Source organism: Notothenia coriiceps, unplaced genomic scaffold (assembly GCF_000735185.1).
Source record: "Notothenia coriiceps isolate Sejong01 unplaced genomic scaffold, NC01 NC01_scaffold00015798, whole genome shotgun sequence".
Classification (NCBI taxonomy): Eukaryota; Metazoa; Chordata; class Actinopteri; order Perciformes; family Nototheniidae; genus Notothenia; species Notothenia coriiceps.
The window spans coordinates 420,115-445,539 of record NW_011348499.1 but is presented as its reverse complement, the minus strand read 5'-3'; the positions used below and the strand labels follow the sequence as shown (position 1 = coordinate 445,539).

At 41.1% G+C, this 25,425-nt stretch overlaps 1 protein-coding gene across 1 annotated transcript in view; it reads left to right on the top strand.

The window, feature by feature from the left end:
* lrba (LPS-responsive vesicle trafficking, beach and anchor containing) overlaps nt 1-25,425 on the top strand; it is a 192,058-nt gene that overhangs the window by 80,723 nt on the left and 85,910 nt on the right. The window contains 4 exon segments of the mRNA XM_010775549.1: nt 631-739; nt 10,659-10,825; nt 24,396-24,520; nt 24,830-24,844. Of these exon segments, the coding sequence (XP_010773851.1) occupies nt 631-739; nt 10,659-10,825; nt 24,396-24,520; nt 24,830-24,844 (416 nt within the window).

Below are 25,425 nucleotides of genomic sequence, written 5' to 3'. Positions count from 1 at the left end.
ACACACCCCCCGACTCCTGCATAACTCCTCTTCACCCCCGCAATCCCCAGATCCGCCTCCTCGACAATTGGCTTCTCCCCCCACACAGTCAGTCCCAGCCCCCCCCATCCCTGCTCTCTGGCCCCTAGTCTGTTATTGTTCCACTTTGCACAGTCCTGACCTTAAGGGCTGTAGAGAGGTTTCTTCGCCACGCACACGCACACTCACACTCACACACACATACGGCATGCATGTTTCGTTACCACTGATAAGAAGAGGGAGGTACACATGTAGCAACATGGGCAGAGATCCTCCCTCCTGTCAGATGCATATCATTAACAAGTCAATTAGCACCTGCACCCCAGCTAAAGGATCTTTTTGCTTTGGTTTTGCTCCTAAACCCTGATTTTCTGCTTATTTTCCACGGCTCTCTTCCTGCATTTTATGGCTATTACATGGCTGTTCCTTCTTAACAGATACCACAGTTTTAAACAGATGTTTTGACCTCAATATTTTATGATGTTGCAAAGCATCTGTATGGCATTTCCCCCTCTATGACTGCTGCAAAATTGACATTCATATACCTAATAAAATATGTATATCTATTATGCAGTATTCCAGTGTGCTGATGTCCATCTGCCCTCTCCACAGGCTGCTGAGTCACACCATGAAGGACCACCTGGTTCGTGTGGCTAATGAAGCTGAATTCATCCTCAGCCGACAGAGGGCTGAAGACATTCACAAACATGCAGAGTTTGAGGTAAGATGCTCCACAGCTCTGGCAGCTCATGCACAAGCACGAGAACAACATTATGATTGACCCAAATATTAGAAAAGCAAAGTAAATAATCTTTGGATAAATATAAGGGTCTATTCAAAATATAATGTTTTGAAGATGCTGGATTGTAATGTTCTGTTTATGGTAATAACGACATAAACAAACAATATTTTGCTAATTAAATCTGAAATCTGTAGCCTTTTAAACAATTACAACGAATAGTAAACTTAGCAGAAAGTGTTGCTTTTATTAAGCTTTTTTTAATATGTGTCTTTTTTGGAAATGTATATTCAAAGTGTATTTTTGCAGACCATTTAGCGAGCTTGCATGAAAGATTATTTACTGAAGTGAGTTAAATTGAGAGCATGTACAAATCTGATCAGCATTTCTCAATAGAAGAGTGTCCTTCACATGTTTTTAAAACGTTCAGATGGTTATAAAGACACATTTATAAATAGATGACAGATTTATACTTTAATTTTTGCCTATGAAGAAAGAGGGAAGATTACCCGCTCAAACTAGTGAAGAATTCGATCATAGACTTTTTTTCCTGTCAACAAAATGTTAGCACAATTTGTCGTAAGCTTCTATCATATTTCCTCCTGTGCTTTCTCAACTTGTTAAACTCTGACAAAAAACTTTATTTGTAGCTATAGGCCCATTGAACTAAGACTCCTTTGATAGAAGTATTTATAAGTTTGATATTCCTATGTTTTGTCAGTGAATATATTTAATGAAAATATTCAGTGAGAGCAAAGTGGAGCTGATCCAATGCCTACTCAAAACGTGTCCATCAAGTTTTAGGATCTGTCACAGCAAAGCTAGAGGGTAAATGTTTGCTTTTCAAACATAACCTCTCCGCTAATCGTGAACACACACAAAAAACTCCCAGACTTACGCACACACACTGACTGAAGCACTTTGAGGCTGGAGATTGAGCTTGGCACAAATATCCCTAGCCAAACATTGTGTAGTGTTAATTTATCCCTATGCCTCTCCGTTTAACGGCAGGCTTACCCCTGAATCATAGCTTCTCCCCCTCCTCTTGCGTAAAGTTCTCACAGCACAAATGTAACCATTCACATGTAGCTGACGGGCTAACTCCATCCTGACCCATGGGCACCCTCAGTTGCCCCTTTCCCAGTCCAACTTCCCCCCCGCTCGGCTTTCTAGATCTCACCAAAATCATTTCCTGTCCTGCTGAGATCCTGTCCTTTATACTCCTGCTGGGGGTGTATTTTGCCAGTGACAGGAATATGGCATCCTCCCTTCTCTTCCATCCCTCCCTTGCTCATTTCTCAGGAACCTGCCAGCATTAAAAATCCCCAGACAGACCTGAGAGGTGCTGGCCTGAAGGGCTGACTGTGTGTAAACCCAGCGCCCCAACCCTCAGCCCCCAGCCCCCACTACGCAGTAAAATGTGATGCGTTTTTTTTAGGTTCAATGAAGGGTCTCTCTGACATTCAGGTAGAGTAAATTCCCTCAAGAGTGCTGAAAGTCAATCAGGGGGGTGGGGGTACAACTCTTAAACATCAAAGTTTTGTCTGTGATTGCTATGTTTTGCTCCCTTTTGGGACAGACTGCTTTGTTATCAACATCCTGTTCGCATGAACCCCTGTTTCATCACTCCCATCACTCTTTTCCAAGTGTCAGCGTCGCAAACTGTACCATCTGACATGGCTTTATATTTTTCAACTTGGACTGGTGGATTACGCTTTGATTCGACTAGGTTAATGTAGTAGATGGTTTATATAATGGATATCTACTTAATGAAAAGCTGTGCAGTATTTGGCCTCTTGCTAAATGTATGTACAGTATGCAAAGTTATGCATCTGTCTTCATTTGACACAAGAACAAGAGTATGTTGCCTGACTGGCAAACGGACAGACGGACAGACTTGGCAGCCACTCTGCACCGAAAGCCCCGAATGATCTCTGCTCTGCCCGGCCCCTCGCTGTGGCAGCAGGCCACACACTCCTCCATTTCTAAAAGTTCCAGGCTTAAGTAACTGATTCCTTACCTGGCATGTCGTAGCTTGGCATTGCACACAACAACCTGCCTGTTCCAAACTGGATTGATTGTTTTGCTTGTTTTGTTATAATAAGCTCTGCCTGTGTGTGTTGCCATATTTATTTTAGCTGAATCTTATGTACAAAGGTTACTAAAAACTAAAACGTCTTAGCCCTAATATTTTAAATGTATGTCTAACAAGGGTTGGGCATAAGAATAAGTTCATTACCCGACTTAAAATACAAGTCCTTGTTTCACATAAGACTTTAGCAAGCATACAGTTATTTGACCAAATCCCAGCCTGCTTGAACACATGAAATGATTATTCTTCGATCCATGTTTGGTATAAAAGTGTAGTTATATGTTCTACTCTGGGCTCTCATCAGTGAGCAGTTTTCAGTCATATCTGTAATGTGTATAAAAGACTGGGGGCTTACATACACTGTGTGAAGTGTAATAGGGTCATAGGTTGTTACATTTCCAAATGATCAGCTCTGTAAGTTATAACTGTCAGTCAATCGACTGCTAACACACAACTAATGGAAAGCTATAACTTTTGTTTAGTTGTTTTTTTCGTGTTGTCATTGGAAACCTACTCTACCTTTCCAATCTTCCAGCCGTCCTTAATCAGATACCCGGCCCAGCTCGTCCCAAACTATGTTTCACAATTGAATTCCCCACTTAAATGCAGCTGCTCCTCTGTGACCTCTGAAAGAAGTGAAGCCCTGATAAGTCTTGCTCTGATATTGCTGTATTGATTTTTGCCTCCATACAAGCCCTGCTCTAGCTGCTAGAGCCAACGATTTCATTTTGCACTGCCACAATAAAAATAACAGGCCAATGAAACATCCCCCCTGAGGGTGGGGGTTGGAGGGTTTTGAAATAATTTTCAGCTATGTCCTAGCTTTTTTTTTTTTTTTTTTTAAACGTTGTTTCTCTGTATTGTGTTTCTGTGACACCAAAGGTTGGTTATTGTTTTGTGAGACATCAACCTTAAAAGGGGCCTCCAAAATGACCCATTTTGTCATTGTGTTACACTGGAAGTGAAGAGGTTTGCACAGTCATGCAGTTACAATTGCCAGCACATATTCTGCATCCTCCCTCACTGTACTATTATGCCTTTAAAAAGTCCTGCTTTAGTTTAACAGCAACACCAAGGCACCAGAAAAGAGTATAATTCAATACATAAAAACAAATGTATGTCTGCTCCTTGTCACAGATGATATCCTTTAAGCCCTTGTCACACTGTCCCGAAATTGACACCCGATGGACACACGATTAAGGAAATGTTCAAATTTGGCTCTGATCGTAACAACATTGGGCCATTTGTGAGGGCATCTTAAGCCATCGTATGACCGCCGGTGGAGTTTCTCAGGCTCCGGCAGCAACTTCGGGAGCGGTGGCAACATCTTTGGCATCACAAAGCATTGCCGAAGGACCTTGTGAAGGTTCATTTTCGTGTTGACTTCGTGTGTCCATTTTGCCCTTCGTAAGGCATTCGTGAGGGCATCTTAAGCCATCGTATGACCGCCGGTGGAATTTATCAGGCTCCGGCAACAACTTCGGGAGCCAAAGAATGGCCCGATGTTGTTACGATCAGAGCCGAATTTGAACATTTCCTTTATCGTGTGTCCACCTGGTTGTTTTATTGCACAACAAAATCATGTAAACATATTATGTAAATAACCCAATTTGTGTTCTGTGAAACTAAAAAGGATATAATATATTATTTTGAAGGCGAGGAAGTTATTGTTGCTATGGAAACAACATGACGGAGAAAACTTAATATCTTCTACATATAAAGACGGAGAAAGTAAAGAACAAAGTCTGAAAATGTCAGTACAGTATCATAATACTTTAACATAATTGTTTGTGTTACTTTCGTTGCAGTTGTATGTCTTAAATGTAATGTAAATGTTGCCTTCGTGTGTAGTTCGGGGCCATCTTCGTGCGAAATTCACAATTCCATATGCGTGTGTCCATCGGGTGTCAATTTCGGCACAGTGTGACAGGGGCTTTAGAAGGCAGTGATATAGGATTTAGATACCCAGCATAACATATGCCTTCTCTCTCTCTGTTTCCCACTCACACTCTCACTGGCTCTCTGTGGGACAGAATTGAGTTATCTCTGGCCCTGAGAGTAAGTTATTACAGTGGGCTTAGGGTGAAACAGATGAAGATAACTGGGGGGAAATCCAATTACCTTTTAGGGTTCTCTATCTAAAAGGATCCTTAATGTGAAGGAGATCTGCAGATCGGATGCTGCTGCCCAGCACAGCAAATGATAGACTCTGATATCTTCCAGAGGAGCAGGAAGGAGAGGGGGGCCCGAGAGATAGAAAGGAGGGGAGAGAAATCGAACTCCCTCTTTTTATGGGGCTGTTCATTAGGGATGAAATGTGGTGGGCTCAGGGGCACAAGGGCAGATAAGAAGGTCCAGATAGGGAAGAGTGAGCAAGACCCAAGTCGTTTCTATTCTTTCTTACCCTTCCCTTCCCCTCAATCTTTTTCCTTTTTTTATACACCCCCTTGATTCATCTTCCGCTGTTATATGGAGTAATTGAATTGACTGTCTGAGAGATCCTGTGAAAAGCCAGACGATAGCAGCTAATTAGTGCTTGGCGTCATTGTCTTCCCTCTGCTGAGCTTGTAAAACGATCTAGTGCTGCTCCCACGTTAATGACATTAACATTGAGCTGATGCTCATTATGTTGCATTATCATAGCACCGCTCTCTGCAAGTGTGCATTACAGAGAGTCTGGGAGAGGATGCACGGTGATAGCTTTAAGGGATACTACATCCACACAAAATGTTATTTGTAAAACAGTTACTCTTCCCGTGAATTTTGGAATACAATAGAACTGTTTATTGCATGCATAAGCCCTAGGTGAACAAAGAATACAACAAATAGAGAAAAGCCTGGATGAATGGAAGCGAATCAGCAGCATAAAAACGTTCTGATACAGTTGGCTGTTAAATGAGGCATCCATGTACTTCCATTCATCAATACGTTTCTCCTTTTTCAATTCACTGTGGAGTCTTGCCAGAAAAACACGTTTTATTTAAGAATTCAAGGTAACACTGGGTGAGAAATTTCTATCGATTGGTAATTTTGTGTGTAAGGTATTCCTTTAAGTAAGCCTGACCTTAAGTTACATCCCAATTTAAATATAGCCTACAGGCAGAGCAGTTCTCTTATTCCATACAAGCCTGTTTTAGAGAATTACTTTCATTGTGAAAACAGAAGCCATCTGCTGATCTACGGTTACTCAGACACACACAGAAATAGCCAGAGAACCACAACTCCCAAAGGCTATTCACACCACATCATTCACAGCTCTCTGACTGATAGCTGCCACCAACTGTAGCTCGCTGTCATGTAGTTGTCGCAAGTGTAATGTAGCATGTCAACTGGGCTGTGTGTCCGGCAAAACTGCTGTCAAAAGAACGAGAGGAAAATGTCTACGATTGTGATCACATTGTGGGGAAACCATTAAGATATGGCTTGAAATGTCATGTACAGTAAGAGAAAAACGAATCAAGACTGGATAGTATTATCTCTCTTACTGTAAATCAATTACTGTCAAAATGTAAAGCAAATAGGCATCTATGAACAATGCTGTCTTTACCTTCTTGGTGGAGGATATTTGTTCTTAACTGTACAACATGTGCTGTCTCACTTGAGAGAGAAGTGGGTTACAGAAGATGGTTGGGGAACAGTTGTCTCAGTCTCTATGACTTGTCTGCGTAATGAAGTCCCAAGGTACCTTTTCCGTAGCTCCCATCATTTTGTTTGACCAGCTAACCCTCCGAAATATGACTTTATTTCACAGTCTTCTATTCAGTATTCAGTGGAAGAATGTCCTCGTGTTTTTTTTATTATGTTAAGGTGAGCTCAACCTTCTGAAAAACAAGGATTTCTAGCTTAGCTAAATGATGTCAGTTCGCTGCTTACATTTCGTATTGTTCAAAGAAATGTGTTTTTAAAATTCAGCCTGAGGTCAAATCCACTATCCTGTATTCGTGCTTTCAGGAAACGTCTAATCCAGAGGACGTGTAATATTTTCGGGGCGTCCTTTCTTCATTTGACTATTTTTCACCTCCAGACGACAGTATGATTTTTCACGTGGCATGACCTTGAAGCTGAGCAGGAGTCATTGTAGAAAAATGGCAGCAACGTAGACTGATGTGGCGAGAGCAGGGCGCGATTTGCTAGAGACGAGAGGTTTCTGGGTACAAGAGATGAAGAGGCTGCCAGCCGAGCATGGTGACCAGTCCATTAAAGATCAGCCACAGACAGGGGAGGGGCAGGGTGAAGGAGGGGGAGAGAGATACTTTGATAAGTGTTGCGCCTGCGTTAACCTTGATGGCCGCTAGCAATGGTACGGTGCCAGCAGCACGGATCTGTTTCGACTGGATTAGATTATGTCTTCCCCCTCCTGTGCTCCGAGAGAAGAACGAAAAAATCAATACTTGGGAGCACGGCATGACAGGGGCATCATTTCAGAATTGAAGTGGCTGTCAGGCATTGTCATTTGGTGACTTTTGTTCGCCATTCTACTTTTAAGCCCTCATTTTTCTCCCCCTCCTCTTCCTTTCACTCGTTTCTTCCCTAGCCATTGTCTGAATTCCCCTGGTGACATTTTATGTTGCAATTTGAAAACTCGAGGCCAAGAGATCAAGTGCAAGAGAATCTCTGTGAAACCAATTGGTGGACTGGTTCGGCATGTACTTTTGTTTAGCGACCCCCATCCTCCTTTCTCATTTCATCCTCTTGTCTCTGAAGACCTCCATTGTGTTCCAGGAGGAATTTATTTGTAGTGTATTTGCATTCTTTGATACAAGACAAGGACAAGCCTGATGTCTCGCCTTCCTCTGGACAGTTTCTCTGCCCGTTTGTAAATGAAACCCCTCTGGGAGTGCTTGTCGACGTTATGTGAGAAATTGAAGATTCTAGCAGAACGATTGCCCGGCCTCGGAGAGTGTGTAGCCCTGATGTGCCACCAGTGTCAAGAGATTGCAAATCAGGCGCTTTAATAACATCTGTGCTGGTTTTGTTTCTTCCTCCTGTTCTCTGACAGAACCCTGAGACCCCTGGTTTTGTCAGTCGCCGTGTTGAAAGGAGGCTCGGCAACACACAACCAGACCTTTCTCTGTCACTCTAATTGATAAACATAGGGCTGATATCTTGTAATGAGACTCCGTTCTCCAGCCCATTATACTGGTTAACCCTCTCAACCCAGTGAGGGAGAGGAGGAGGGGAGCCGAGGCCTCAACTGACAACAACTACAGAATTTAGATAAGGCTGACACTGCTCCAACACCAGTGTGAAACTCCTCTCCTGGTTTCCCCTGCTTATTATTTGTAGAAACATGAGCCAGTGGCGGTGTGAACCACAACAACAATTTAGGCAACAAAAACCCAGCGAGTGTTTTTATTGGCTGGCTCAAAAAGAGCTTCAGTAATGTGATTACGATGCATGCGTTTCAAAGCTTTGTCTTTGTACGTGCCATTATGAGATTTTTGAGGTGGTTACGGTTTTTTCCACTTCCACCAAGCAGACCATTTTCCCCCCAAACTCCAAAACACATCCATAGTTATTTTTTTGAACTGTTGAAGAATTGTAGGCGACACAGCTCAGTGTAATTGACTCGATTAATGCCAGCCATTATCATTTGGTCTTCACCAAGCTGTCTCCTTCGGCAGAGCCAGGCGACCCTGTCAGCCAGGACATGTAATGGAAGGTGCTGCCCATGATTACAGTGTCGCAAGTCATAACGGTCTCACTGCCAGCAAGCCCTGGTGGCTGTCTGGGTGTGAATTTAACAGAAGCATATATCCTGCCGTGCCTTCAGCTGCACTCTTTTAACTTGCTAAATGGAGGTGTTTGTCTCTGAGTGGGTGTTTTTAAGGTTGTTTTCTTGTCAAAATATGCACACTGGCAGCTTCAGTCACTCCAAAAGAGGCATGGTTCTCATTCCAAATAGGAGCAGATACTTTTAATTTACTTCTTATGTTCTCTCAGCATTCCTTGAAAGAAAAGAAAGAACAGTTTGTTTGAAAACAGCCAAAAAGCACTTTTTTTACTTTCTGCCCTTTTATCCTGTCAGACAGATGGGAGATTTGGATATTCGCTTTAACCTTCGTAATAACAAAACATAATAAGTCCTTCATAATACCCTGGCCTATCCGCTGACTTCACATCAACGGAATGACCCCGAGCATTAACAGTGACTTGTCTTTTCCACTTACAGGCAGGCCCAACATTGGGTTTTAATGGCGCTAGTGATGTGTTCAGCTTTTCTGGTTGTTATTTTAGGGTTGAGCCTGTGAATTTGGCCTTTTCTGCTGGAGTCGTCTTTGGCTTGGGATATGAGAAAATCCCATTACAGCATGGAGGGCCGGGGTGTTTGGGCAGGCTCAACACACAGGTGATGAAGTGTTTGTTTATGGTTATGAGCTCGAACCCGGCACTGTTGATTAGTACTGCAGACTTTACATGTCTCTGACGGGGGCAGATGGAAATATACTTTATAGGAATGCAACTTACCCTTCCTACCCTTACATTTTTTAAAGATGTTTGATCTTTGAAGTGTCTCTCTATTGTCCCAGAATAAAATATTTCTTTCTGGAATAGGTATATCATACAGCGTCTAATGCAAAAATGTGATGCTGAACGCCACTTGAATTGAAACCATCCTCCTGGTCCCTTCCTTTGGTCCAGCTTTTTGCTTGTCCCAATTCCTGCTTGCCTTCAGCTGCCACTGATCAAGATTAATGGACACACACCGCGCGCGCACACGAACAGCCCAGCATTTTCTTTTGAAACACTTACTTGAAAATTCCTTTTCCGTACTCCCTTTTTTGTTGCCATTTCCCGGGTCATCATGCTGAAAGGTCAAGGCCCACTTTGATGCCACACAAAGAGACATAGATGGATAATTAAGGCCCAGCAGCCTGCAGAAAAGCCCCTCTAATTTGATTTATACCTATAGATTTTCTGTCAGATATGAAATGTTGTCGTTCAAATTGAAGAGGATGACCCATTATAAAGCGCTTCACTGGTAACTTTCGGAGAGCAGGTTTCATTTGTTAGGCCATGTATCTGGGTTTATACCAATGGCTTAATTTAAGGTTAATTTGATAAGGACAGTCATAAATAACCGAAGCAGCATTAATAATTGAATGAGCTTTTGTTCGTAATACTGCTGCCTTTTGCTTTAGTTTCCCGTCTGAGAAGATGCAGAGGAAATATAAACGCACCACTCTGAGCCTGATGATCTATAAGGCGAGCAGCACTATTCATAGCACATGTTTTTCACACCCTGGCCCTCTACTAACGCTGACTTTCAGTAAGAATATCTCTTTGAAACAACACTTTGAAAGTGAGCCATGAGTGCAAGAGGAGATTGAAATTGATTCTGAAACAGAGATTGGAAATCAAAACACATTATATCCAAATTATAGCTGTTGTTTTCAGGAGGTGTTTTTTACTTTTCCCATCGCTGCAGAGTTCAAAGGCCCATTCTGATAACAAATTCCGACAGAGAAAAATGTCCTCCCTGTGCATTGTGGGTATCGTGTGATTTGGTGTGCCGGAGGGCATTAGTAAATGCGTGTCCACTGTTATTAATCAACATGACATGAGGACAGAAATGACCCTATGCTTTTCATTTGGTTCGACTCAGAGTTTCTACTGTATATGTGAAACTGTATCTTAGAACACATTTTTTCCCATATATGTCCTATAAGATACTAACACAAATGATCATTTATATGTTGTATAATTCAGTCTCTTGACACGTTCGTGCATGTCTTTGAAATGTACACACTCGAGAGGCCTTCTCATCCAGAATATCTGTTTAATGCATCTTTTCTCTATCTTTTGCAGTCGAACTGTGCGCAGTACGCAGCGGAGAAGCGAGACGAGGAGAAAATGTGCGACCACCTGATCCGAGCAGCCAAGTACCGCGACCATGTGACCGCCACGCAGCTCGTCCAGAAGATAGTCAACATCCTGACCGACAAACACGGAGCCTGGGGAAGCTCGGCCAAAAGGTACAACCAAAGTCTAAAAACAAGACAAATTCATTAATTCCGGACTTTTTGACATTTTGAAGTACAGTTTTGTTTAAAGACCCATAAAACGTTACCATGTACAATATTTTTTTAATCTATCTCAATTTGGGGAACATTCCTGAGGTGCTGTTGAGGTTTTTGTTTACATTGTGTGTTTTGTACACGGCAGTTTTTCGCCTGTGTTCTTTTTGTTCATTTCAAAATGACAAATGATCCTTTAAATGTATATGATACCACAGTTGTGTTTGTTACCCACATGTCTGGATAGTTTAGCGAGACAATAACTTCTCATGCTATAGACGAGCCTTTAATCAAGAGGATGCACCTGTTTGGTTCTTTTATGCACAGTGTTCGTTGCATGTCATTTTCTCATCCTTGAAAATTATTCAAAGCCCTGTAATGGTTTTAATCTCATCATAATCTTTCTCATCCCCCAATACTCATGGCTTTGATTAAATTAGATTTTCAAAGGTGAAAATGTCAGCTGTGGGTTGAATGATGCATTGACTTTCGAGAGAGATGAAAGCCGTTTAAACAGCTCCGCTCCCATTAAGAACAGAGGGAACCCTATCCTCGGTGTTTGTTTCGCCAAATAGGCAGCAGAATCCAATGCAGCTATTCCCTAATGATGGCTGTTTGTGCAGGTAGTGTGTAATGGTGAGCCGGAGAGGCGGCCGCTGGCTCGTGCTTGTTAGGCTGAACCAACTCTCCAGAGACTCGTCTGGCGAGGGTTAGCTTGCTGTTGGATCAGGACTCTCTCTCTGGCTGCCTTTGTTTTCCTTTTTTTTCCTTTCTATTGAATCAGGATGCAGTGCATTATTTGTCATATTTCTTTTCTCCTTGATCCCATCTCTCTCCCAATGCTTCTTTCACTATTTCTCTTTTTTCTGCTGGACTCCATGTGTACTCGCACAAAGCTATTTACTATGGAGATTGTGTTCAACGAGCCCCGGCCAGAAAAGTCCCCCATTACCAGCCCTTTATGCCGTTGCACTATTGATGGTTTTCCTAATGGCTGCCGATGGGCGCAGGGAGCCATTGGCACTGGGCCTTGGAGTGCAGCGCTCTTTTAATAAATCACAATCAGTCCTGTGCCATTACATCAATATTTTTGGTCAATTACTGTGAAGGTCAGGTGGTGCAGCTTCGCACCAGGGCCCCTGGTATGCGGGCACTGGAGAAACATCTGGCGCTGCAAAACCCAGAAAAAGAACAAGGAAAAGGAAAAAATGCACACAGAAAAAAATACTTGTGCTGTAAGTACACCTGCATGCATGCAGTCTTTCCTAATACAAGGGATGTTGGTTCCCTTATTCCATACAACAACAACACATGTGATGCAGCACCATCCCAGCGTGTCAATACAGTTGGGAAGGGAAGGACGGATGAAACCCACAACCTTTTTCCAGCTGTGAAAATGAAATCCAGGAACACAAAGACAATACGCGGCTATGATTACGACCTTTTGTTGCTCGGGTGTAAAATCCAAGCCTGGCTGCTCACACGCCATAAAAACATATTCCCCAAAGTTTCCATTCAATAAAGAGTCTGAAAATGAAAATATTATTTTCTCACAAGCTGATGGGAATTGTTGTTTCCTCACGGCAGGCATCTAATATCTCCTGACATAGTGTGACCCGCCTGAATGCAATTTGTGTCTTAATATCCAGCTTACAGCCTGCCCCGGCCCCTGGAGGAAAGAGGTGTTAGGTGATTTTCCCTTTTCCATTCCCTGCTTTGTCTGTGGTTCTCTCTCTCTTCCTTTCTCAACGTAACAACATACCATTTCTTCTCTCCTCTTCTCCCACTCCTTGTCCTTTTGCTCTTTTTTGTTTCACTATCTCCTTCAGTTGTATCAACGAGCGTCCAGGGAGGATTCCTTTCACCAGACAGTGGCAGTATCTATCTTTTTTTGTGCCCTTGTCTGTCATCTTGTGTCAAAACATAGACAGATCTGCAGTCAGACGGATAGGGCGACTACCTGTTCATCCATACTATTCTGTCCCAGTGCCTCGAGACCCAGGTGTACAACATGCCAGCCTGCTGTCTTTTTAAGGGAGGAAAAAAGTAAATGAACAGCTAGCAAGATATCCACAAATGAAACCGCTGGCAGTTGTCATTTTTTTTTCTCTCCTCATCTCTCCAGTTTCCCCCCCTCCTTTCCTCTGAGCTTGGGTCCACCGAGCATCCAGAGCGCTGCAGTGTTTATTTGGGTCAGGAATCATCTTTCATGTATATGACACCTAGACAAAGTCCACGGACAGCGAGGGGAGATGAGGGCAGATGATGGAGAACGCCAACTCACGGTCTCTGGGGACCCGCTCTACTCTCCTCTTTTCTCCCCTCTCATACCTTCTCTTTATTGCATTCTAATAGGCTGACTAATGTACCATGGAAATTCACTCTGGGTGTAGGAGGCGGGGAAGTTAACAGGAAGGTGGCTGCAGCTCAGAAAAGGTTGAACTGTGATGCAGAAGCAGTGTGTTCACTCTGTTGTTGACAATCTACTGATGTAGTCAGTCAGTTTGAGGCAAATGGAAACAATATTCAAGATGCAGAGGTTTAGGTATACTCACTGGAATTTGCTGTTCTCCTACTTTGTCTTACTCTTGCCTTTTTTAAGCCTGCATCAGCATCCTTTTTATTCCAACAATCCTCACCTCCAGCTAGACCCCCCCCCCAAACACACACACACACACCTCGAGCACCAACTCCTCTCCCTCTGCTCCTCCTCCCTCATATAAGCAGCTCATTTTCTGCAGCACCACTGCTCTAATGGACGCCCTTAGGCTAGAGGCTTCCCAGCCAAGGGACATCCATCTTTCCGCATGTCACACTCCCGCCCGGCAAAAAATCTTTGTGATGTGCACTCCAATTTTTCTTCAGTAAATCAAATCTTCCTTCCTTCAGAAAGACGAATGCTTTAGGGTTGGAGTGTTATAGAGAAAATCAATGCCGGCAAAATTGAAACAGTATGCCCCCGTATTGATCGGCCTTGTGAGATCGAAAAGGAACAGCTTTGTAACTGTTCCGCTGGACAGTTAGCTGACCTGTAATGGACAAACTATTGATATTAGCATTACTATTTTATCTTGTGTCATTTCGCCAGCGCACTATTGAGGGAAAGAAGCCGGAGCAGAACGTTCACCGTTAGAATTTATTTTTTACTTGTTATCCACTAATGATACAAAAGATGGTGGGAAATGGTGTCTCACAATATACAGAGGACGGTTTTCCTTTGTGCTCTCTTCTCTTTTAATAAAGGTTATAGCCTCGTCTTTATAGGAGATCACCATTAAATATACACCATTGTAAGTTGTGCATGAACAGAGTGAGTGCAGAGCAACTCTATATTCATTGTATGCATGCACCTTACATATTATCCTGTAAATTATTTATACTTTACTACTTTTGCTATCTTAGTTCAGGGTGCGACGTCACTAAATATACATCTAATGTGATTTAACAATTAATTGATACAATTTACATTTTTATTTAAAGCATCTTAAATTTGGTTTCAAATGTTGTTATCACTATAAAACAGACTATTACTTACTAAATCATCTTAAAAAATACATCCTAAATCTTATTCATTAAAAATATAAAACTCAAAATCCCAGTAATTTGGCCAAATCAATACTCTGTTAATGTCGTTAGCTCAGGTTTAATTGACAGTATCATCTCAGATCTTGCTAAATTCTGATTGGGCCACTGACATAAGTGAAATAGCAGAATACAGAAAATGTCTCAATTAAAATAACCAAAACCACAATATGATTTGATAGTGATATGAGGAGGTTGATTAAGTGAATATGTTTTATAGGCCTTTAATAAATACTCTGTTAACTTATACATTTATAAAACATGTATTGTAGCACCACTTCTCTGTCCTGCAGTCCTTGTTAGTTTTATCCCACACGTTGAGCCTCCTGGACTGCAACTGTATCACCCTCTCAAAATATCTATTAATTATACTCTGAACATACTACCGCGTTATGCTTACTACAGTGTGGCCATTCTTGTTCACATAGCATTTTTTCTTCATATACAGTAAATGATTGCATGAGAAACCGCGGCAGCACGATTCATCTCTACTCGTATGCTTTCATTCTAGACCTAAATCACAATTATGATACATAATACTGAATGTAATGCATGTGTTAAAGCCGAGGTCTGCACAATGTCTGCGCTGCCTTTGCGTGCATGCTTCGTGGACACTGTACATTACGGCTGCGCTGGTACTGTGCACGCAGAGCTGAAAAAGGAAATGGGACTCCAGCACGTCAGCGGAGATTATAACCATAGGAAACAAGAACATAACTGTTTAGAGTACACTGACTCTCGGAAATGCACGACACGAGAGGGGCAGGAAGACAGACGGGGGGAGAGAGAGGGAGAGTTGGATGGAACCAAGGATGAGACAGAGATATTTGTAACTGAAGCATTAAAAGTTAAGATGGAGACAGAGACAAGACCAGGACATTTCTTTCCTACATGATATCCTCTCGCTGCAGTATACACTAAACCAAAGCGATGAGTGATTGCACAAATCTGTATGTAAAAGGTTAAGCGCGTGTCATGTTTGCTGGATGGAAAACTCTGCAGCTGCTGTCTTATCTGTCCATCAGACTGACTTTTGTTGTGTTTAGGAACAGAATAAACAGTGTAGCTAGATCCGAAATATTGTCTAATTCGAATTTATACATCAGATTTGGTCATTGCATTCATTTTTGCACGCCACCGTTCTACACAGCAATTGATGTGGTTTCTATTTCTGTCTTTTCTAGCTAGTCTTTTTGTTACACATTTCACCAAATGTAAATCTTGGTGGATGTTAAATAGCATTTAGACATTGATAATCTCTGAAACGAGCCCATCTTTAGATTCAAAATAGTCCATTACTTTGTACAGTAATTAAATAGTCATTTATAAAGGAAATTAGCATTGGTTTGCTTATAAATACGTTGCAGTCTAAACACAAACATGACCTGCTGTATGAGCAGTGGCAGCTGTAGCAGTCTGAAGCTCCCGGCTCATCCCAGGAAGAGACAGTTGTTTCCTTTAGTCCAGCTCCGGACTACTTCAAAACCAATTAGCATGGGGTTCGAGTTTTGGTCATCCATCTGACTTGATACAGTCATAAACATATAGAATAATCATAGCAATGGGAGCCTGCCTTCAGTTATGCTCTTCTTTCTGTAAACGAGACTCTTTGTATCTTGCATGAATCTCCAACGCTAAAGTCCTTAAACGGGTTTAACGTGAAACCATCCACCTCATTAATCATGCACGGTGACATGCGTCTGGGACAGAAAAGTTGTGACAGGGACAAAAAGGATGTTTCCTAAATCTCTGGGGAGTTTGACAGACCCTCGTTCCATCAGTTACATAAAATAACGTGCCACAGAGGCCCTACCGTGCAGCCTGGCTCATGGATATGAATTAGAATATAGCCTTAATGATAACATTTACCTCCACTGTATATACAGTACAGTGGCTGGGGCTGTAAGGAATAGCAACAAAGTGTCATGGTGGAACATATTAACAGCTGATGATGTCCATATGTTAGCTTGGTTAAGTGTTGCATTGTAGGCCGAGACCTTAAAGGTTATACTCAGTGGATCATCTAATATGAGAAGAAACAAAAGTGGTTAAGCAAATAAAACCGGTGCTTTTAATCATAATGGTGGATATGATTTTTTCACAATTTATATTATATAAGTTACTATATTATAAGTAAGATATATTGGTATTTTTTATTTTGTAAGTTATCAATATTTATTATTTAAAATGTTAACTTTTTATGATCGTTTGTGAAGGTTTGGTGTACATTATAATTTATATATCTTTATGATTTGGTGAAGCATTTTTACCACGTAAAGTAGTAGAAGGTTGACAAATCTGCTTTTTCATTCCATTTGTTGCTAATCTTTTTTTACTTTTTGCCATATTTTTCATTTTGTTGGTTATTTTTTTGAATAATTATGGTGAAAATGTGTTTTTAGTTTCCTCTTTAAAAACAAAAAAGTCAAATGTCTTTTTTTGTATATATAGCCTAAGTGTCTCTGGTTTATAAACCTCTATGTTGTCACTGAATGGGAAGGTGTCCAATTGAACCAATATACCCTAACCATTTACATATTTTATATCCTCTGTTTTGTTTTTTAATATCAGTTTTGTTCGTCCTCCTCCTAGCATCCCAGACATGTAATGGAATCCTTGTTATGAAGTATCAAAGAGCGCCACCATCCCAGAAACACCATTTACACCACCCTGCCTCGCTGCGACTCTCTAGCAACTCTCAGATTTATGAGTTTTATATACCCTTAAGAAAGTATATGGCCTTGGTGGAGCAAGGTCATGATAAAAGGTTGCTGATCAATATCTGAATGAAAAGCCATTTGGGAAGTTTTTAGGGCTTTTTTTTTCTCCTTTCTCCCTGGATGCAATATCTTCAGAGTATCGATTGTCTGGGGCCAGTAGTTAGTCAAAGGCTATCTCCTTTGACTAACCCCTTTGCAGCGTGTCAGGCCCCCCTCCCTTCTCCTAGTGATAGATTGGTATGCTTCCAGCCACTGTAATTACACCCTGGTACCAGCAGGTCATTTATTTTGCTACTTTCACCATTTGCCAAAAGAATGGCCTTTATCTTAGGAATCCAGCTCTTTCTTGTGCAACTAAAGCAGGAAAAAGGCCACATAAAATACCCACGTCCCGAGACTGAGGATCATCCTTTACTCGTAGATCTTCAGCTCGGATTCTCGCTGTAGATTTACTTTACACCCCCATCCCCTGCGTCTGAGTTCAAGTGCAGCACCTAAGAGCATCAGACCAGGGGAGTTCAATGCGCCAGATTTGTGATGTTAAGAGATTATATTGATAAAAGATGGAGGGACAGATTTATTTAAGGGATTTTCTGTTAAACTAGTTGACAATCATAACAATTTAAATATAAACTAAACTATATAATTTACAAAAAAACTACTCTCTGTGCTAAATACTTTACTAAAATCTATCTTGCCACGCTCGGTTTATGAAGGAAACAAAACTAGAATGTAGCTATTTCTACACAAAGTCTAATTAAACTATAAACAACATGATAACACTTAAGTTCTGGCTCTAAGGTACAGTATAACGTCCGATTTTCATGAGCTCTGAAGCTCTATTTAATTGTACAAAACTCCCCTTATGAGCAACATGATAAATCACTGGACAGAAATGTAGTATTTAACATTCAAGGGGTGATGTTTTTTTCCCCCCGTTAGATTATTTTCTCGAATGAAGAGATAACTACATGGCCATTATAGTTAGTCAGACTTCTGTCTATATGATCGCCTCAATCACCTTGCAATGGAATTGCTGCACTTGACACACAAACACTCACGCATGCACAGAGCGCTATAAGTGCTGTATAATGGGCCCGGCCGTGTGATGGAGAGAGGGAGGAGGTGCTCATGAATAGCAGCCTCGCTAGATGAGATTGCCGATCCGTGGAGTCCTGCATCACATTGGAGCAGGACACAAACAAACTAATATATGGACATTTCACAGGAGATTGTTTGTTTATTGAAGTATCAGAAAGCCCCTCACTTAGATCATCTCAATTGTATTTGTAAATCATACACTTATCATACGAGATCATACACTTAACTGGAACTAATCTTGCTTTTATTAAGTTTTAAATTGCATGTTCACAATGTTTTTTGTAGTTCTTATGTGAGGCACCTTAGAGAATTAGGCTTTTGATGTTTAAGGCTAAACAAACTTGTGTTATGAATGTAATTTTAGGGCAAAAAAAAAAACCCCCTCTGACTCGGCTGACCTTGGGCTTCTCTGCTGTTTTCTTTTGGGCTGTGTTGGAGACGTTGGGTATGTGTTCAGATTTGTCATACCATTCAAGATCAGCTCTGAAAGCTAGAGGTCAGGAGATTATTACAATGGGCCAGTAATGGCAGAATTATGCAACTCCGGTCCAGTGCATGCCCTCATTACCTCGCAGTAGTGGTGATAAATGGCCTTAAATGCATGTTGTCAAAATCACAGGAAAAATGTGACCCTTCATCAAAAATACAGATGGTACCACTTCAGCGATTTAGCTGGGGAAATGTGTATATACTATTTATTATGTAGGCCATGCTTGGATCATTTCAGTAAGGCAAACCGTGAAGCTGTTTTAACATTAAAATCAAGTGCACCATTTTTTCCATTTAACGGTGAAAGCTTTTTTTTACAGCATTTTAAATCTTTCTGTCTTTAGTCAATATTTACTACTTTACTAAACACAGCACTTTCCCTTTTACCTCCCATGAAATCTGATATAATGAGTGTGTAATTGTCTGGCTTTTTGTTGGTGAATTTACACTGAGTGTAATTGCTGCTAATTGGAAGCTGCGCATTAAGCTGGTGGTAATTAGGGCTCGATTTGCATTATTTCATTTGGCTGCACTGCATTGTGGGGAGTCTGAAACCTCTTGCCTCCCACCCATGGGAGTACTTTGATCTTCACAAGCCGGGGATGTTGCGGGAATGCAATATCAGTGCCTCTGTTTTTCAGATCGCTTTTTGAAAGCTCTTGGATAAATTGGAGTTAATTGGGAGGAGTGGTAGGTGCTCATGTTGTCTGGGTAATGACAGTGTGTGCACTCTTGTGTGTTAGCAACAGATTCAGTGAAAAGGGAGCTGACAACAGTGTGATGAAAGCAAAGGCTGTACATACTTTGTTTCACTGTGGCTCCATTACTCGGCTCACATGTAGGATTTCATTTTTTAGCTTTCATTTTCATTTACTCTTCTTAAATCTGTTTTCACATGCACTTAATCACAGACATGGTGGGGTGTTGGATCATGATATTTAAATTCATATTAAAAATAGACAAATTAAATGGCTTCATGCTATGATTAATAATAAGGAGGGGCAACATTACATGTGGACTGTCATTTAAGAGGATAAGATGGTAATGGTGCTGGGTCTGTGACCCTAACATCACCTCTGGTAAATGTTGTAAACAACATTAGCTGAGGTGAATTAACATACACACATGTAGATGGTCTCCTGTAAACCTCATTGGAGTGGGAAGGATAAGCATTAATGCACATGTAGAAAATCACTTCGGCAAGACTTAATCATGCCAAACCATTTCAGTGGGAAGGTATTTGGTCCTGTTTCATTTTAATTTGAGTCTGGAGATACCATGGATGTGATCGCTGCCACCGTTTGACAAAGAGCCGGCGCTCAAGCAACCAGTCCTCCACATGACAAATCCTCAATCTATTCCTGCCCTCCCGTTTCTTCTAAACACATGGTTTATGCAAATCAAAGCAAAATGATCTTGGGAATAGCGGCAATGTTTGAGCAATTTGAAGGCTGCCAATGGGAACTGGCATTAATATAAAATAAGCCAGGAGAGAAATCTCTTTTGCATATGCAGGTCTTATTGACTGTACCCAAATTAATTTAGCAGAAAGGTTATGAATGACTGTTTGTGCCAAAGTGCAGTCGCTTGTAGTGATATATGAAAGCATATTCACTCTGCATGTCCTGCTTGCTATGAGAAAGGTCATGCTATCATTTACATAATAGCAAATGCTTTGGAAATAAACCATTGCAAGAAAAAGGGGATGCTTTCTTTTGCTCTCCATATACTGTGCGTCACAGATACATTCAACCTTTTTGAGATATCTGAATTTGAATTAAATAATATAAAATAATCCGGAAGGAAATTGGATTCTAATGAGTTTCAAGTTGCATTTAAAAACAACTAAAGATAATTTAAAAAAGCTGGAAATGGGGGGGGAATGCTGGGATTCATCTGTCTCTGAAACAACCGTCCGATTGAATCTTGATGGATGGCAGTCATTTGTCCTCGTCAGCAAACGAACAATCGCGCCATAGAAATAGCCGTGCTATCAAACTTTCAGGACCTGCTCCGAGAACTGGCCGTTTGATAATCCCATTAATATATGATGATTATAAGAGGGGACTTGGGATTGTTCATTTTAGGGGTTTCTTAATGCCACATTATTATTTTATTTAGGGTAAGATTAAACTATAATACCCCCCGAGGGAAATTGGGTTGGTGCAGCGGGAAACAGTAACAGCCAAGACAACAAAGGATAGAACAAATCAAGAGTCTTGAATAAAATGTATGTATAAAAAAACAAAAATTCTATTTAGATAATTTGGTTGAATTGTTAACATCTTATCTCTATTACAGAGGTTGATGTGCTTTAAAAACACTTATGTTAATAATTTTGTCATCAGCTTACATTCTGGCATTGACGCAAGCTAAAGAAATGTGCTTTTTCCTTGTTATTTGGATAAACAGCACCCATGGGTCAGGCCGTAGTTTATATTTAAGGACATTGATAACGTGGTTCACTTGGCCCTCCACTTTCTAATTTCTGTTCTTTCAAAAAAAAGTATTTACACAATCCTAAACAAGCTTTCCTTCTGAACACTCCTCACAACCAAGCCATCTGTTCCACGTGTCACCCAGCCATGCCAGATCTTTTTGGATGCCTTCTCTGTTTAGATGTAAATGGACAATTTAGTAGCACAATTTGAATCTTAAGAAATCCACAAGTAAAGTATCTCCTAGCAGTGTGTTGATGTTTTTGGTAAGTTTATTATCTGAAGCCATAACTGTTTTGTTAACTGATTCGGGAGAAAGAGTTTCAGTGGCACATAAAAGGAGAAACTTGAGCTTCCCCATTCATCCTCTGTGTTGGTAAACTTCCTTTAATTTACAACTCCAAAGCCCTGAAGAGCATCCAAAAGATGTCTAAAAAAAGGAAAAGAAAAAAGGTAATTACTATTTACTACTTCACATAAAACTCGTCCGGACTCTGTTTCAGTAGCCAATGTGGTCTACATTAAAAAGGCAACAAATTCTCTTTAGTATACACACACCCAGAGCCTTCTCATGTAAAGTTTGCAGTGTTATATTTCTATGTTTTGCCCAGATTTAAAGAAAAAAGATACTCTCTCTGTCAAATCATCTCCCTCCCCTTTCATCATCAGACAAGGCTCCGCTCTTCCAGACACCTTTTATGACCGAACTAATTACTAATTACACAAGTGGTTGGCCTGAGCCGCAGCACAACGCTGGCCCTTTGTTATTTTAATTGTTGTTATTTTGAAGAATGGCGCTTCAGTAAATCGTGCCATGGATGCCCTAGGAGGATGGATGAGCGCTGAATAATTTATCATCTTTGTGGAAACACACTCAGCGTGCGGTATGGGGGTTGCATAGCGCCGTACATCTCCATTCTTGTTACGGCGGCACTCGTTGGGGATTGATGACGAGGTATCCTTCATCGTGCGTCCACCTCTTCTCGCACCCCATCATTAGGACTCCCATTGTCGCCTGTTCATGGAGCGCTGGGTGAATATGACTGGCAGAGGTGGTCCCCCCCATGCTTTGACTAATTACTCGCCTCCTGATGGATTAATGTGTATTGTGTGAATCAGACAGACCCCCCTCTTCAGTGAGATGAGAGACGAGTGCGTCCTGATTCGGAGCTGTGCGGCATGCACAACCTTGATAATTATTTTCATAGATGAATACCATTGCAGGCAGGATGATGAAGTGGCCATTTGCGTTCAGAGACTATCAGAGGCAAACATGGAGCGCGGTCTTTGTCACTGGCGAGAAATCTACTCCCGCACAGACCTGCGCGCCTTGTGTCGTTCCAACTTGCATTAACACACACTCTTGATTCACTATTCTGGAAATAACGCAATTTACATTCCCATTTATGCCATTTTATACAATTCTCAATCATCTCCTCCTATGGTAGTTGTAGCTTATGGCTGACTTTTATGAACTACATTTTACATCCAGACTCGAGATATGAGGAGCAGCCACTCATCGCTTGTCATCCTTCCTTTTGAGATTTTTTTTGTCCAGATAAATCAAATAATCAATGGTTTTCATTAGCCAGGGCAAACAGGGGCTTTTAAGTACCCGTTTGGAAATTGTATTTATTTTCTTGCGTAAAGCTCCTTTCCCTTTTAGAGGCCCCTGTGTGATCATTGGTGTTGGACTGAAGATTTGTGAGGAGCCCCCGGCCAGAGCAGCGTTGGAGAGTAGATCACATAAAGCACGCTGGGGTTCTCCCGTCATAGCTTATTCCACTGAAACCATAAACTGTGTCTTCCTACACCTTCACAGGACACACTGCAGCCACTTATAGGAAACTACTGATGGTTTTGTTTTTATTGGTTTAGAAATATGTTGTATTGGATAAACCTTGGTATTTCGTCTTTCAACATTTGTTTAGATTGTTTACCTTTTGCTGCTTTTGTCTTATATAAAAGGGTAAATAAAACAACCCACATGGTTTATTGGTAACACATATCTAATTTGACTGTATTTTTCATCAAAGTGTAGAACCTGCGTGTCCTATTTTCAATTTGTACTCTTCCCTGCAGAATTAAAGAGATTTACAGTATTTCACGAAAGCTTGGTAAATTGTTGCACAATGTTTTAAGACACGTGTAACCTTGACGAAAAACTAACAAAACTAACTCCAGGATAGGCCTGTACTAGAATGTTCTTTTTTCCTTTGCTTTTCTCGTGAGAACATTTAGTCCAAGTAAAATGACTGTTTGACTCGAGTCAGACAGTCAGGATTTACTCTCACTGAAGACCCGAGTGCATGTTGTTTTCCCTCCCCACCTGAGTTGTTAATCATTAACACATGAAAAGTTCATTTTAGAGCCGCCTAATGACACACGAACAGCTCTGCTTTGGGCTTAAAAGTCATTTAAATTCAAAACCTATTAAACTGGAAAATAAACAATTGCTCATGTAATTAGAAAAAAAAATCTTAAACCTTGTTTTGCCTCCAAGCCATGGGTAATGAATATTTTAGATTACATTTTAATTAAATAACTTAAATAAATAAAAGTGATATGTTATATAGACGGGGACACAGTATACATGCACAATGCTGTAGCAGTGTCCCCTCATTTAAAGTTAACACTTTATTTTCCTTGAGCAGAATGATTTACTGACCGGGCCCTGTAAAGGGAGATTTAAATTGCAAAAGAAAAATGTCTGCTGTAGACATTGATTAATATTGGTAATGCTATCCCCCCCCCCTCCATGTTTGTAATGGCCTTCTCCTTATCCTGCGAGCCATGAGTCCTGACAAGAGGCATCCTGCTGGGCTTGAAATGAGCCTGGAATGGAAGCACGTGCCACAAAAGTGTGTGTGGAAAATGATCACGCTGACATTTGCTCATTCCACTGTGATGTACCTTGTGCACTTCACCTTCTCAAAGAGAGGAGGGAAAACAAAACAATGAAAGGGAACACCTTATCCTCTGACATGGAGATACTGTCACTGTCAAGTACAATGATTTGGGGTCTAAACTTGTCTTAAGTGAATGTTTTTAAAGAGTAATTCTGAGGGTTAAAAAAAAAAATGCCCAAACACAATGCTGTCTTTATGTCTGCTTGCTCGGACTGAGTGCTAATGCTGGGCTGCTATACCATGTTGGCTGGTAATTGCTAACACATGTGCTACCTCTGTCTCGCTGCAGCCGGCCGAGGGAGTTCTGGCGCCTGGACTACTGGGAGGACGATTTAAGGCGGCGACGTCGCTTCATCAGGAACCCCTCCGGATCCACTCACTCAGAGGCTACGCTCAAAGCAGCGGCCGAACACGGTCAGTCCCCTCCACCAATCCCCTCCTGTTGTCTGCACTCCCTTTTCTCACACGCTTAGTGGTAGCACCAGGTACAAGGTAATAAAAGTTAGTCGGCCCGTAGCAATAAAATATTTATTGTACCACAAGACACTGTAAAATAGTACTCATTTAAATTTCACAAAGGTCCTTTTACACTCTGCTTCCCATTATGCAAAGCTGGGCTAATAATCACCCTGAGTGTCAGCATGCTTAGTCAAAAAAAAAGTTGAAATGAGTGGCTTCAATTGAGATGAAATGTGTTCATTCTTTTTTTCTGCTGCATAACAGTGGCTGATATCAGTGGTAAGTAGCATTCATACTTCCTCCTTTACTTGTATGCAATATTTCTTTATTATTCATGTTTTTGCATTGGAACAACAGGTCATTTGTGGATTTATGCCTGTTATGCATTTACTGGCATAATATTGTGATTGATCACAGGTTAGAATATGTTCCTTATCATAGTCAAAATCATATGGGTTGTGTATAACATTTTTAAATGTAATGTCATGAGTTGTATTACTCCTTCAGATTAACTATTTAACTTGTGAAGCGCAAAGTGATGTCTACCAAAGCTTTTATTTGAAATAGAGTCCACATTGTACTTGCAGCTCCTTAAGATGTGAGAAAATGTAATCTGGTTTGAAAAAAACTCTGTCAATATTCCCGTAGTAAATTGACCACATTGATTACTTTTTCCTCCAGAATTTAAATAGGACGATCAATTTCTCATTGTTTCTGTGCACTCCCCTATAAAGACAGGTGCTGATTTCCAATAAACGTCGTCTGAGAACAATTTAACATTCCCAGGAGTCCCTTATACCCACAAAATCTAAATGACACATGTCGCTGCATTAGCAGTAGGAGTCGCATTTCTCTCCAAG